Source organism: Gopherus evgoodei, chromosome 21, assembly GCF_007399415.2.
Source record: "Gopherus evgoodei ecotype Sinaloan lineage chromosome 21, rGopEvg1_v1.p, whole genome shotgun sequence".
NCBI classification, from domain to species: Eukaryota; Metazoa; Chordata; order Testudines; family Testudinidae; genus Gopherus; species Gopherus evgoodei.
Window position 1 is genome coordinate 7,329,717 of NC_044342.1, and position 14,725 is coordinate 7,344,441.

Here is a 14,725-nt window from a genome sequence, read left to right on the forward strand (position 1 = left end):
ATGGATGGAGGTCGATACACCACCCGGCCAGAAATCCCCCCAGCGAAGCTCCACCCATGACCAGTTTTTACCCTCTTCCCCAGGACAAGTGTGGCTCTGTGGGAACAATATTGCCCGGACTGCTCTACCCGCATTCCCAAAGGGGGTATGTGCCATCGGGCAACTCGTCATAAAGGGAGGAGGGCTCTTTCACCACCGTCGCCCCTTCTTCTCCTCACCACGCAAACGACGAACAGCCACCGCATGGGAGCGACTCAAGTCAGCCACCGAGATGGTCATAGGAGGCTACATACAGTTTAACCCCCTCTCATACAGTTTAACTTTACAGCAAATCCGTGGACTGTCGCTTGGTCTGGAGGCCCTCACCAACATCACAGCAGAAGGACTTCGTCGAACCAGCAACGCCCTCACTATCCTAGCCAACTACGCCGAGCAGAACCGTCTTCTGATCCAGACCATCCTACAGAAGGACTTTAGTGTCGTCTTGGAGGACCTCGATCCTCGCTTTAAAGGACAATGTTGCCTGCGCCTTCAGCCTGGGTGGAACAATGTCTCAGCCGTGGCTGACCAACTATCCTCCCTCGCCATCCAGATTCGTAAAGAGCGTAAGCAGTGGGATTGGTGGCAAGCTCAGTGGTCCAGCTGGGGGTTGGGGACCTGGGCTCAGTCCATCAAGCAGTGGCTTATCACTGTGGCTATTGTTCTTGTGGCCTTTCTGTTGGGGATAGCAGTGGTCAAGCAGCTAATTCATAAGGTTGTGTCAGCCCTGCCTTTGCAGGTGAGGTATTCCTCCATCCCCTTGGACAGCAGCAAACCACCACCTCCATACTACGAAGACGATGACTTGTAAAACCTTTTTTTTTCCTCTTTTTTTTTTTTCCTTTTTTTGGTCTTTGCATGGGACATCCCCCTCACAGCCCGTTCAGGTCGGCCAGGGGGGCATGTCAGTTACAGCTATTCTCCTATTCCATTTTGTTTCCCCAGACTCCATTTTGTTTTCTGTTCTCCTGTGGCCGCCCTTCCCTGGCTGTTAAGTTGTTTACCAGGGCCACTGCCCTTCTCAAAGGGAGGGCCCCTTAAGTTGTTTAACAAGAGCCATTGCCCTTCTCAAAGGGATGGCCACTTGTGCTGCATGCTAAGTGGGACCACTGCCCTTTTCAAAGGGTTAGTCCTGTTATCACCTCGTTGAACCTGGGCTTGGTGTAGGGTAGGCAATGTCCAGAGCTGCAAGGCCTATTGTGGTTTTAAGATCCTGGGCATGAGTCATAGTCTCATGTGCTCTTGAGTCACCTATTGCACAGGACTATGTCCAGGCATGTCTCTGGGCTTACCTTCAGTTTTTCCCCTGTGCCCCCTCCCCTGTGACAGAGGGAGCCTATCAGGATTACTGGTGGGAAACTGCCCAAGTTTGCCTTTAAAACCAGACATTTTTGAAACACACCTCAGAAAGGTTCCTGCATTGCTGCCTGGTCTGATCAGCCAGGGGTTCTGGGGGGTCCTTTCTCCGCTCTCGTTTTATTTTGAGCGTACCCCCGTTTTTGAACCCCCCCCCACGAAAAACGAATTGCTACCTGAGAGATCTCCTGATTATTGAGACTGTACCGAACCCTCCTTGCCTCTTCTGATGTTGCTGCTGCTTCTGCCTTTGCTGCTGCCTTGGGGACTGGTAAGAATCCCTCTGTAAAACTTTCTAACTTTCTATTATTTTAGCTGCTGGCTCTGTTCCCCCAGCACACAGACTCAAGCTAAACCTTGGTCTGTATCTTAAAACCTCTCTTATACTACAGGGCTCTTTGCCACTGCTAAGCTCTGCTCCTGTGGGCTTTGCCTTGGGGCTCTCTGCTTTCAGCTGTATCCACCGCTGTAGCTACCATCCCTTGGCTTCCTTTGGAGCTGGGTCCTGGATACATACCACTCTGCCCTCTGTAACCTCCCCATAGCATAAGGTGCACCATAGGTCTTGTTTTTTTTTAATAAGTCATAGTTTGTTAAGATTGTAGAGCTTGTAAGTTTCTGTGATATTTGTTGTGTTGCCTAATTGTTGGTTAAGATAAGTTTAGAAAATCATTGCCTGGTTGTATTCTGTAGCTGCTTGTCATTTTATATAAGTTTGATTAAGTTAGGGGATAGATAAGGTTTTTACTATTTAAATTTGTCTTCCCACTGCCCCAATTCCCCACCCCCCGAGCTCCCCAGTCACTCATTGCAGTCTCTCTGCTGTTTAAACTTGCAGCCTGTCTGCTCTCTGTGTCTCCCTGAGTTTAAATCTCCCTCTGTAGCGCCTCTATCTTTGGTTTCTGCTCCACCACGTGCTCCTCTTCCCCCATCCCCTAACCTCATTCCTCTACCACTGCCTCTCTCTCTTTCTCTCTCTTTTATTCCCTTCCCCCACGTGTTCACCCCGCTCCTACTGCTGCCAAACCTCAATTGTATTACTGAAGTCTAGCATAAAACCCCATTGGTTACCCTTTTTCTCTCTCACACACCTCACATTTATATTTACACCACTGTGACACATTTTTACCTAAAGTTGTTGGTTATTTAACACATTTTACCCATAACTGTTAGTTGGTTATATGCTGCTGTGACACACCCTTTACCTAGAAATTGTTAGCTACCTGTTACATTTATACTTCAGTGTCAGTTGGTTACCAACTGTATTGTACCCCACTGTATTGTACCCCACTGTATTGTACCCCACTATTGAAACCCCCTATACTATACTAAAAGAACTCCTTCCCCAATTGCCTACCTTAACAAACCCCATACCCCTCACTATTAAAAACTTTCCCTGTTTTTGCATTTTCTTAATAAAGTTTATTTTGCACCCCACCTGTGTGGTAATTGCTCCCCAAGATCCCATATACCTGCAGGCAGGGACAGGTGAAAACCCTAAACTGGGATGTGGTACAGCCCTGTAGGCAAACAGCAACTGCTGCAACACTAGGTCCCAATTATTGGAGTATTCGTTGACGAATTTACGTATCATGGCCCCCAAAGTTCCATTAAACCTTTCCACCAAGCCATTGGTTTGATGGTGGTACGGGGTGGCAACCAAGTGATTCACCCCATGAGTTTCTCACAGTTTTTCCATGGTCCCTGCCAGGAAATTAGATCCTGAATCTGTAAGGATGTCGGAGGGCCAACCTACCCTGGCAAAGATGTCTGTTAGGGCCAGGCACACAGTGTTAGCCCTGGTGTTGCCTAGAGCGACTGCTTCCGGCCATCGGGTAGCAAAGTCCACTAAAGTCAGTACGTACTGCTTTCCTCTGGGCGTCTTTTTTGGGAAAGGGCCCAGAATATCCACAGCTACTCGCTGAAATGGGACCTCAATGATGGGGAGTGGCTGGAGAGGGGCCTTGACCTGGTCTTGGGGTTTTCCCACTCTTCGGCACACCTCACAAGACCGAACATACTTGGCAACGTCCTTGCCCATCCCCTCCCAGTGGAAGGACTTCCCCAACTGGTCCTTGGTTCTGTTCACCCCAGAATGGCCACTGGGATGATCATGGGCTAAGCTTAAGAGCTTCCCCCGGTACTTAGTTGGAACCACCAACTGTTTTTGCGGCTGCCATTCTTCCCGGAGTCCACCAGAAAGATTCTCCTTGTATAAAAGTCCTTGGTCTATAACAAACCAGGATCGGTGAGAAGAGCTGAGAGGTGGTGGGGTGCTCTGTGCCGCCGCCCAAGCTTTCTGAATGCTGTCGTCTGCTTCCTGCTCAGTCTGGAACTGTTCCCTTGAGGCTGGGGTCACCAGTTCTTCCTCAGACTGGGGACTTGGACTTGGTCCCTCTGGAAGCAATGTAGGTGTTGGGGTTGTTTCCGTTGCTGGTGAACTGCTCTCCGCTGGTGCACCTGAGGGTATTTCAGGCTCTGGCTGAGCCTTTTGGGTATGGTTGTCTGTTGCTTCTGTCAGTTCTAGCTCACTGGCGCCCTCTGGCGTTGAGTTTGAAGATGTGGTTGCGATTGCTGGTGCTGGTTGCTGTTCCAGTTCCGGGCCTGGGACTGGAGGTGCTGTGGCTGTTTCTGTGGTTGGCATGGAATCCGCGTCCACTACCTCTGTCTGGGTCTCTGGTAACACAGACGGGGCATCTGTGGACGGCTCAGGAACAGGAATGGATCTGGAAGCTTGCCTGGTTTGGCTACGTGTAACCATTCCCACTCTCTTGGCCCGCTTCACCTGGTTGGCCAAGTCTTCCCCCAGTAGCATGGGGATGGAATAATTGTCATAGACTGAAAAAGTTCACATTCCTGACCAGCCTTTGTACTGGACAGGCAGTTCAGCTGTAGGCAAGTCTACAGCTTGTGACATGAAGGGATAAATTGTCACTTTGGCCTTTGGGTTGATGAATTTGGGGTCTACGAAGGATTGGTGGATAGCTGACACTTGTGCCCCCGTTTCTGTCCACGCAGTAACCTTCTTTCCGCCCACTCTCAAAGTTTCCCTTCGCTCCAAAGGTATTTGAGAGGCATCTGGGCCTGGGGATCTTTGGTGTGATGGTGGTGTAACGACTTGCACTCGGTTGGCGTTCTTTGGGCAGTTGGCCTTTATATGTCCCAGGTCATTACACTTGAAGCATCTTCCAGCTGACTGGTCACTGAGTCGAGGTGAGTTACTGGAGACTGTTGAGGTGGGAGAATAGGGTGTCTGTGGCTTTCCTTGGGTTGTAGGTGGGGTCTTTGGTCGCCCTCGGTTGTAGGGTTTATTGTCCGTGTGCCCTCTGGGGTATTCGTTCCCCTTGACAGTAGCTTTCTTGCTTTCTGCCACTTTCATCCATCTGGCTCCAATATCCCCCGCCTCGGTATGATTTTTGGGTTTTCCATCTTGTATGTACTGTGTTATGTCCTCAGGAACACCATCCAAGAACTGCTCCATTTGTATGAGGAGGTGTAGTTCGTCTATGGATTTAACATTGTTTCCTGATATCCAGGCCTCATAATTTTTCCCAGCGTAGTAGGCGTGTCTGGGAAATGACACATCTGGTTTCCATTTTGGGTTCTGAAACGCCGATGGGCATAATCCGGGGTTATCCCCATTCTTAATCTGGCCTTGGTTTGAAATAGTTTATAATCGTTCATTCTGTCCTTTGGCATTTCAGCTGCCACCTCTGCTAAGGGTCCACTGAGCAGTGGCCTCAATTCTACCATGTACTGGTCTTCAGAGATGCTGTACCCAAGACAGCCTCTTTCAAAATTTTCCAAGAAGGCCTCGGTGTCATCACCTGCCTTGTAGGTGGGAAATTTCCTGTGCTGTGGAACAAGTATTGGCGAAGGGTTGTTAGGATTGGCTGTGTTTTGTTGCATAGCCTTTTCTAATTCCAGGGCCTGCCGGTGGGTTTCCCTCAGGAGTTCCAACTCTCTCTTGTGGGTAGCCTCTTTTCCTCTTTCCCTCAGCTCCATCTCTTGTAGTTTTTTTTTCCATATCTCACCTGTGCTCGGCGTCTTTGATTTGTGCCTCGGCCACCATTTTTGCCTTAGAAGTCATGGTTCCTGTTTTCTTGTGTTGGGGTGCCCTCTGGTGTTTATTGTCTGAACTGCTGGCTCTGTTGTCTCCTGGGGTTGGCCTAGCAACAGTGCCTTTTTTTCTTTCTTCCTCTAGCTAATCTTTTAAATAAAAAGTAAACCAGAAAAACCACTTTATTTGCATGTGTATTGTGCTGGATACTTGACTCTCAATGGGAGTGCTATAGTATAACAAAAGACACTTAATAGTTCTTTAATGGTTCCTTGCTTAATATGCAAGCTACTGCCAGGAGAGAATAGAAAAAAATATTTTCTCTGGTTCCTTTTAAAACCAAACCCTCTCTGCTTAAAAGCCCCTAGCAGAGAAAAGAAAAATATAATATTTCTACTGGCTTCTGGATTCTATCTTTATCCCACCACTGTGCCACCATGTCATAACATTTTTCCCAGATCTGGACCTTAGCGTCCAAAATATGGGTGTTAGCATGAAAACCTCCAAGCTTAGTTACCAGCTTGGACCTGGTAATTGCTGCCACCAGCTAGGAATTATACAGTGCCTAGCTCACTGTGATCTCCCCAAAAACTTCCCTGGGGAACCCCAAGACTCAGATTCCTTGAGTCTCACAACAAAGGGGAATAAACCATTTCCCTTCCCCCTCCTCCCCTCCAGGTGTTCCCTCCCTGGGTTCCTGGAGAGATATACAGAAGCAAGCTCCGTGAATCTAAACAAAGGGATTCTACCCTCCCTGTTTCAAGTCCTGGAAACACAAGTACCGAGAGAGCTAATCTCTCTTCCCCCTTACCCAGAGGGTATGCAAAGTCAGGCTTAGTAACTCCAACACAAAGAGATTTTCCCCCTGACTTCTTCCTCCCACCAATTCCCTGGTGAGCTGCAGACTCAATTCCCTGGAGTCCCCACTAAAGAAAACTCCAACAGGTCTTAAAAAGAAAGCTTTACATAAAAAGAAAGAAAAAAGACATTAAAAATAGGCTCTGTATAACGGTGACAATATACAGGGTCAATTGCTTAAGAACAAAAGTGAATAAACAGCCTTATTCCAAAAGAATACAATTTAACACATTCCAGCAACTACACACATGTAAATACAAAAAAAAATATAAACCTATTGTCTCACTATCCTTGTACTTACAACTTGGAAACAGAAGATTAGAAAGCCTGGAGATAGAAAAATCATTCTCAGAGCCGAGAAAGAGAGCAGACAAAGACAAAGGACTCACACCCAAAACTTCCCTCCACCCAGATTTGAAAAAGTCTTGTTTCCTGATTGGTCCTCTGGTCAGGTGTTTGGTTCTCTGTGTTAACCCTTTACAGGTAAAAGAACAGTAACCCTTAGCTATCTGTTTATGACAGCAACATACTCATAATCATTGCCATAAGTGTTGATCCAGCCCTTCACACCCTCATGTGTTTCTTTCTCGGGAACTTGTCCTTCCTGGAGATGTGCTGCACCTCGGTCACTCTGCCCAAGATGCTGGCCAACCTCCTCTCAGAAGACAAAACCATCTCCTTTGCTGGTTGTGCTGTACAAATGTATTTCTTTCTATTCTTTGGTGGAACAGAGTGCTTCCTCCTAGCTGCTATGGCCTATGACCGCTACTGTGCCGTATGCAACCCACGGCGCTACACAGCCATCATGAATAAGAGAGTTTACATGCAACTGTCTGGTGGCTCATATATCTGTGGCATGCTGGTGGCCCTGAAGCACACAATCTTTATTTTCACACTTCCTTTTTGTGGACCCAATGTTATCAACCACTTCTTGTGTGAGATCCAGCCACTGCTGAAGCTGGTGTGCAGGGATACCTACTGGAATGAGATCCAGATCATCGTGGGTGCTGCTATCATCCTCATTCTGCCATTGTTGCTGATCCTGGTCTCCTACACCTTTGTCATCTCCACTATCCTTAAAATTAGCTCTGCTGAAGGCAGGTGCAAGATATTTTCCACCTGCTCCTCACACCTCATTGTCGTGACGTTGTTCTGTGGGATGGCCCTTATCATGTACGTGCGCCTCAAGTCCAGCTTTTCTCCAGATGTGAACAAGTTACTCTCTCTGTTCTACTCAGTGGTAACTCCGACTTTGAACCCCATTATCTACAGCCTCAGGAACAAGGAGGTGAAAGATGCCTTGAGGAAAACAGGAATGAAGATATTCAGTTAAGACAGAGATTATTTTCCTTCATCAGGTTTGTCATCCGTGGACTGTCTAAACTCTAAAGGGACTTTACAGCTCTGAAGAGACCAACTGGCATCTGAACTCTGCAAAGAATTTCCCTTTATCAAACTGGTCAACCTGTTCTGAAGTATTGTATTTCCAGGAAATTTTTCATTAATATTTTGAATGTTGACAAAACAAGTGAGGAAATATTAATTAATTTATTCATTTGAAATCCACTTCTGGCCTTAAAAGCAATTAATTCTATTAAAATAAAGAAAAAGAAAGGAAAAATTTGAAATGTCATCTCTCCCCTTCCCATTGTTTGAGCAGCTGTAATTCTGTAATTCAAGTATATCTGGATTTTATGAAAAAATCTTCCTTATTTTAATCAGAACTGGTTGAAATTTCCCATATAACGTTTTTCTTATGAAAGCTGATGACAGAAATGTGTGTTGGGTAGAGAAAATTTCATGGGACATCCGAGGTCTAAGAGTAAATTTGCATTGTTGGTGTGATGCTTGCCTCGGCAATCCAGGGTTGCTTTATAGTTAAATCAAATGTAAGTTTATTAAATAAAGCACAGATATTCAAATGATAGTAGGCAGAAGCATTGGAAACCAATGTTTACATATAAAATAAAATCATAACTGTGATGTAGAAACCCAACACTGGGCAAGAAGGGGTTAAGGGATTATTTTGGGCTAAGCCAGCACCCCCCTCTGGGTCCCACATGCAGCAAATGCTCCATCTGCTGGAGGCATTCAAAAACAGGGATTTAACTCATTTGAGTGGCAGAGCTGGAGGTGAGCAGACCTGCAGCCCACAGCTCCAGCAGCGCAGAGCAGAGGGAAGCCTAAAGGCTCTCAGACAACTGCTCAAAGGGGCCCTCCCTGAGAGAAGGGAGGACCCACCCTAGAGACAACCAGAGAGGGAAGTATTCTGTGGATCTTGGACACTGGTAACCCTCTTCTTTTGGTTTGGATTTCGCCACCAGGGGAAAGCCTTGGATGAAACACTCCAGGGCAAGTGGAACAAACGAGAGGTTGACAGGGCCCAGGGTTGGAGCACAGTGGAGTGGGAGGACTCAGGCTCCTCTCCTCACAATCATAGACTCATAGACTCTAGGACTGGAAGGGACCTCGAGAGGTCATCGAGTCCAGTCTCCTGCCCTCATGGCAGGACCAAATACTGTCTAGACCATCCCTAAAAGACATTTATCTAACCTACTCTTAAATATCCCCAGAGATGGAGATTCCACAACTTCCCTAGGCAATCTATTCCAGTGTTTAACTACCCTGACAGTTAGGAACTTTTTCCTAATGTCCAATCTAAATCTCCCTTGCTGCAGTTTAAGCCCATTGCTTCTTGTTCTATCATTGGAGGCTAAGGTGAACAAGTTTTCTCCCTCCTCCTGATGACACCCTTTTAGATACCTGAAAACTGCTATCATGTCCCCTCTCAGTCTTCTCTTTTCCAAACTAAACAAACCCAATTCCTTCAGCCTTCCTTCATAGGTCATGTTCTCAAGACCTTTAATCATTCTTGTTGCTCTTCTCTGGACCCTCTCCAATTTCTCCACATCTTTCTTGAAATGCGGTGCCCAGAACTGGACACAATACTCCAGTTGAGGCCTAACCAGCGCAGAGTAAAGTGGAAGAATGACTTCTCGTGTCTTGTTTACAACACACCTGTTAATGCATCCCAGAATCACGTTTGCTTTTTTTGCAACAATATCACACTGTTCACTCATATTTAGCTTGTGGTTCACTATGACCCCTAGATCTCTTTCTGCCATACTCCTTCCTAGACAGTCTCTTCCCATTCTGTATGTGTGAAACTGATTGTTCCTTCCTAAGTGGAGCACTTTGCATTTATCTTTATTGAACTTCATCCTGTTTACCTCAGACCATTTCTCCAATTTGTCCAGATCATTTTGAATTTTGACCCTGTCCTCCAGAGCAGTTGCAATCCCTCCCAGTTTGGTATCGTCCGCAAACTTAATAAGCGTACTTTCTATGCCAACATCTAAATCGTTGATGAAGATATTGAACAGAACCGGTCCCAAAACAGACCCCTGCGGAACCCCACTTGTTATACCTTTCCAGCAGGATTGGGAGCCATTAACAACTACTCTCTGAGTACGGTTATCCAGCCAGTTATGCACCCACCTTATAGTAGCCCCATCTAAATTGTACTTTCCTAGCTTATCTATAAGAATATCATGCGAAACTGTATCAAATGCCTTACTAAAGTCTAGGTATATCACATCCACCGCTTCTCCCTTATCCACAAGGCTCGTTATCCTATAAAAGAACGCTATCAGATTAGTTTGACACTATTTGTTCTTTACAAATCCATGCTGGCTATTCCCTATCACCTTACCACCTTCCAAGTGTTTGCAGATGATTTCTTTGATTACCTGCTCCATTATCTTCCCTGGCACAGAAGTTAAACTAACTGGTCTGTAGTTTCCTGGGTTGTTTTTATTTCCCTTTTTATAGATGGGCACTATATTTGCCCCCTTCCAGTCTTCTGGAATCTTCCCCGTCTCCCATGATTTCCCAAAGATAATAGCTAGAGGCTCAGATACCTCCTCTATTAACTCCTTGAGTATTCTAGGATGCATTTCATCAGGCCCTGGTGACTTGCAGGCATCTAACTTTTCTAAGTGATTTTTTACTTGCTCTTTCCTTATTTTCTCTTCTAAACCTACCCTCTTCCCGTAAGCATTCACTATACTAGACATTCCTTCAGACTTCTCAGTGAAGACCAAAACAAAGAAGTCATTAAGCATCTCTGCCATTTCCAAGTCTCCCGTTACTGTTACCCCCTCCTCATTGAGCAGTGGGCCTACCCTGTCCTTAGTCTTCCTCTTGCTTCTAATGTATTGATAAAAAGTCTTCTTGTTTCCCTTTATTCCCATAGCTAGTTTGAGTTCATTTTGTGCCTTTGCTTTTCTAATCTTGCCTCTGCATTCCTGTGTTATTTGCCTATATTCATCCTTTGTGATCTGACCTAGTTTCCATTTTTTATATGACACCTTTTTATTTTGTAGGTCATGCAAGATCGCAAGGGTAAGCCAAGGTGGTCTTTTGCCACATTTTCTATCTTTCCTCACCATCGGAATAACTTGCTTTTGGGCCCTTAATAGCGTCCCTTTGAAAAACTGCCAACTTTCCTCAGTTGTTTTTCCCCTCAGTCTTAATTCCCATGGGACCTTGCCTATCAGCTCTCTGAGCTTACCAAAATCCGGCTTCCTGAAATCCATTGTCTCTATTCTGCTGTACTCCTTTCTACCCTTCCTTAGAATTGCAAATTCTATGATTTCATGATCACTTTCACCCAAGCTTCCTTCTACTTTTAAATTCTCAACAAGTTCCTCCCTATTGGTTAAAATCAAGTCTAGAACAGCTTCCTCCCTAGTAGCTTTTTCAACTTTCTGAAATAAAAAGTTGTCTGCAATGCAGTCCAGGAACTTATTGGATAGTCTGTGCCCCGCGGTGTTATTTTCCCAACATATATCTGGATAGTTGAAGTCCCCCATCACAACCAAATCTTGGGCTTTGGATGATTTTGTTAGTTGTTTGAAAAAAGCCTCATCCACCTCTTCCGCCTGATTAGGTGGCCTGTAGTAGACTCCCAGCACGACATCACCTGTGTTTTTTACCCCTTTTAGCCTAACCCAGAGACTCTCCACCCTTCCGTCTCCTATGTCCATCTCCACCTCAGTCCAAGTGTGTACATTTTTAATATATAAGGCAACACCTCCTCCCTTTTTCCCCTGTCTATCCTTCCTGAGCAAACTATACCCATCCACACCAACATTCCAGTCGTGTGTATTATCCCACCAAGTTTCAGTAATGCCAATAATGTCATAGTTGTATTTATTTATTAGCACTTCCAGTTCTTCCTGCTTATTACCCATACTTCTTGCATTTGTATAAAGGCATCTAAGATACTGGTTTGATCTTGCCTCCCAGCTTCGCCCTGACCCTCCTTCCTCTCTGCCATTATAGCCCGTGCTCCCTCCTGTTTCCAATCCATCTCCCAGGTCTTGTTCCCCACTTACCTGTGGGCTTTGCTCACCTGTCCCCGTCGAACCTAGTTTAAAGCCCTCCTTACTAGGTTAGCCAGTCTGTGCGCAAATAAGGCCTTTCCCCGCTTCGAAAGGTGAACGCCATCTGTTCCTAGCAGTCCTTCCTCAAATAGCATCCCGTGGTCGAGGAAGCCAAAGCCCTCCTGGCGACACCATCTTTGCAGCCAGGTGTTCACCTCCACGATGCATCTGTTTCTGCCCGGACTCCTACCTTCAACAGGAAGAATCGAAGAGAATACCACCTGCGCTCCAAACTCTTTAACCCGTACTCCCAGAGCCCTGTAGTCACTCTTGATCTGCTCAGCGTCACACCTCGCAGTATCATTTGTGCCCACATGGATGAGTAGCATGGGATAGTAGTCAGAAGGCCGGATAATTCTCGACAAAGCCTCTGTAACATCTCGGATATGGGCCCCTGGCAGGCAGCATACCTCCCGGGATGAACGGTCAGGGCGACAGATGGGTGTCTCCGTCCCCCTCAGCAGAGAGTCTCCAACCACCACTACCCTACGTTTCTTATCAGTGGTGGCAGCAGACCTCCCAGCCTTAGGGGTACGAGGCTTCACCCCCTTAACTGTTGGGGGTGATTCCTTCTCTCCTGTATCAAGAAGAGCATAATGGTTATCTTTTACCTCAACAGGAGGGTTCGCAGCAGCGGTGGAGCACTGCCTGCTGCTAGAAGTAACCAGCTGGCTGCGTCCACCCTGAGCCTCCTCCTCCACTGGTGTGTCAGATACACCCTGAGCCATCTCCTCCTCCACTGGAGTGTCAGTAGTCCTGTCAACTGGGACAGCACCGTCAGCTGTCTCCACATGGATACTGTCCAGGAATTGCTCATGGACATGGATGTTCCTCAGCCTGGCCACCTCCTCCTGTAGCTCTCCCACCTGCTGCCTGAGAGATTCCACCAGCAGGCACCGTTCACATTGGATGCCACCCCCAGCCTGGATATCAGTAAGTGGAAATTGAAAATTACACTCTTTGCAAGCCCACACCAGAATCTGGGTAAAAGCATCCATGCTTTGGTGCTCTGTCTGGCTACAGGCGCAGGTGGAGGAGACAGAAGCAGTGCTGGCACAGGTGTTGCGGGTCCTCCTCACCATTGTAAGCCTCCCTCTGTCAAACTCTCGCAAATTCCCGTCTACAGTTCCCTGTCCGCTCCTCTCTGCTGTAAACAGAAAGGTTTTTGATGTGGCTCAGGTTATGGGTTCAGGGGACCAAAGGGTCACAAATGAGACCGACAAGGGACCCCCCCTCCCTTCCTACTCCCCTTCCAAACTCCTTTGCAAAACTCCCTGTTAGCAGCTCCTGTTCGCTGTCAACTTTTAGCAGTCCTTTTAGCAGTCAACTGTTGCAGCCATGCCCACTAGGCCATGCTACCCAACCAGACCCTGGATGAGGACTATTACTTAACACACCCTCTAGAGACTAGATTTAATTAACAACAGCTTCAGGAACAAGAAGTGAAAGGTGCCTTCAGGAAAACATGAAGACTGGCCAGAGACAGGACACTAGATGGGGAGGGCTCTGAGTTACTACAGAGAATTCACCATTTACACTAGTTTAAACTTCCAAATGACCCGTGCCCCATGCTGAGGAAGGCAAAAAAAAGTGGCTGGGTCACTACAAAAAGTAATTTTCCGTCTGTTGATACCTCACACCTCATTGTCAACTGTTGAGAGTAGGCCACTTCCACCTTAATCAAATTGGACTAGTTAGCACTGACCTCCCACTGATAAGGCAACTCCCATCTTTTCATGTGCTGCAATATATATAATGGTTACTGTATTTTTCACTCCATGCAGCTAATGATTTGGGTTTTAGCCCACAAAACTTATGCCCAAATAAATTTGTTAGTCTCTAAGGTGCCGCAAGGACTCCTCGTTGTTTTTGCTGATACAGACTAACATGGCTACCACTCTGAAAAAAACCCAGGTTCTCTTCCAATCTGACCCAGAGGAAAATTCCTTACTGACCCCAAGTATGGTGATCAGTTAGACCTTTAGCACGTGGGCAAGACTCACCAGGCAGATACCTGGGAAAGAATTCCCTGTAGTAACTCAGAGCCCTCCTCGTCTAGTGTCCATGATTTGAGGACTTCAGTAACTCAGTCTGAGGTTAGGTATCTCTTACAGAAGTGTGTGGATGAGATTCTGGGGCCTGCAATGTGAAGGAGTTCAGACTAGATGATCATGATGGTCCTTTCTGACCTTATAGTCTGTGAGTAACAACATACTCCCTTGTCCAATAAAGTATAACTCTCCAGCACTTTACAGTCAGGCTGGTTGTGACCTCCTGTTTCATGAGACAAAACACAATGTTGTCTTGTCTCCTCAGGGAAGGATACAGGGAATGTGTTGCACCCCTAGATATATCGAACTGCCCTTTGTTCTGTATTCATAAATAAGAGGCCCTCCTGCTGATTGATTATTCCTGCATATTTGCTTTCTTCTAGATATCACAATCTCTTAATCAGCACTTGGCTCTGTATGCAAGTAAGTTAAAATTATGAGGCAGACAATATACAATGCACATATGACTAGACAGGAAGATAAGCATCTGTTACCAACTACCTGAAGGGCCCATGTCCTAGGTGTGTCATCTCCTGGTAACCTTCCTTACATTAAGAACGTCATTTCCAGTATAGATGCATAAGTTTTTAAATATTAGCCATCCATGCATTTCACAATAATTATGATGTCCACAGGGCTACTTACATGCCACCTGTTGGTGAACTAATATGCAGATATCTGACCTATAGAATCCCTTAAAATACCTCTGCCCCACCCACCAATGCCCTCTGAAAGTTAGCAACAAGAGGTTGCTGGTTCACAGTTGGTCAGCTTATTTTTATGATTGTGAGGTCCTGGGACATGAAAAATCCTTCATTACAGGGTCTTCTTTGCCCCTGGGGAATTCATTGTTAGCCAAGGGTTCATCGAGTATTATGAGTTTTTCTCCTTCTGAGAAGGTCTAAGTTGGGATT

At 46.2% G+C, this 14,725-nt stretch overlaps 1 protein-coding gene across 1 annotated transcript; it reads left to right on the forward strand.

The window, feature by feature from the left end:
* The first annotated feature begins 271 nt into the window (after positions 1-271).
* On the forward strand, positions 272-7,646 carry LOC115637858 (olfactory receptor 10C1-like). The gene is made up of 2 exons (XM_030539459.1): positions 272-612; positions 6,836-7,646. The coding sequence occupies exons 1-2, from the start codon at positions 272-274 to the stop codon at positions 7,644-7,646; spliced, it is 1,152 nt and encodes a 383-aa protein (XP_030395319.1).
* Positions 7,647-14,725: the final 7,079 nt, after the last annotated feature.

What these genes read in the sequence shown, in the direction of transcription:
- LOC115637858 (XM_030539459.1), top strand. Translation starts at nt 272, where the DNA reads ATGGTCATAGGAGGCTACATACAGTTTAACCCCCTCTCATACAGTTTA. An exon ending in ATTCGTAAAGAGCGTAAGCA is followed by an intron (nt 613 to 6,835) that starts GTGGGATTGGTG and finishes TGTTTATGACAG; the next exon opens with CAACATACTCATAATCATTG.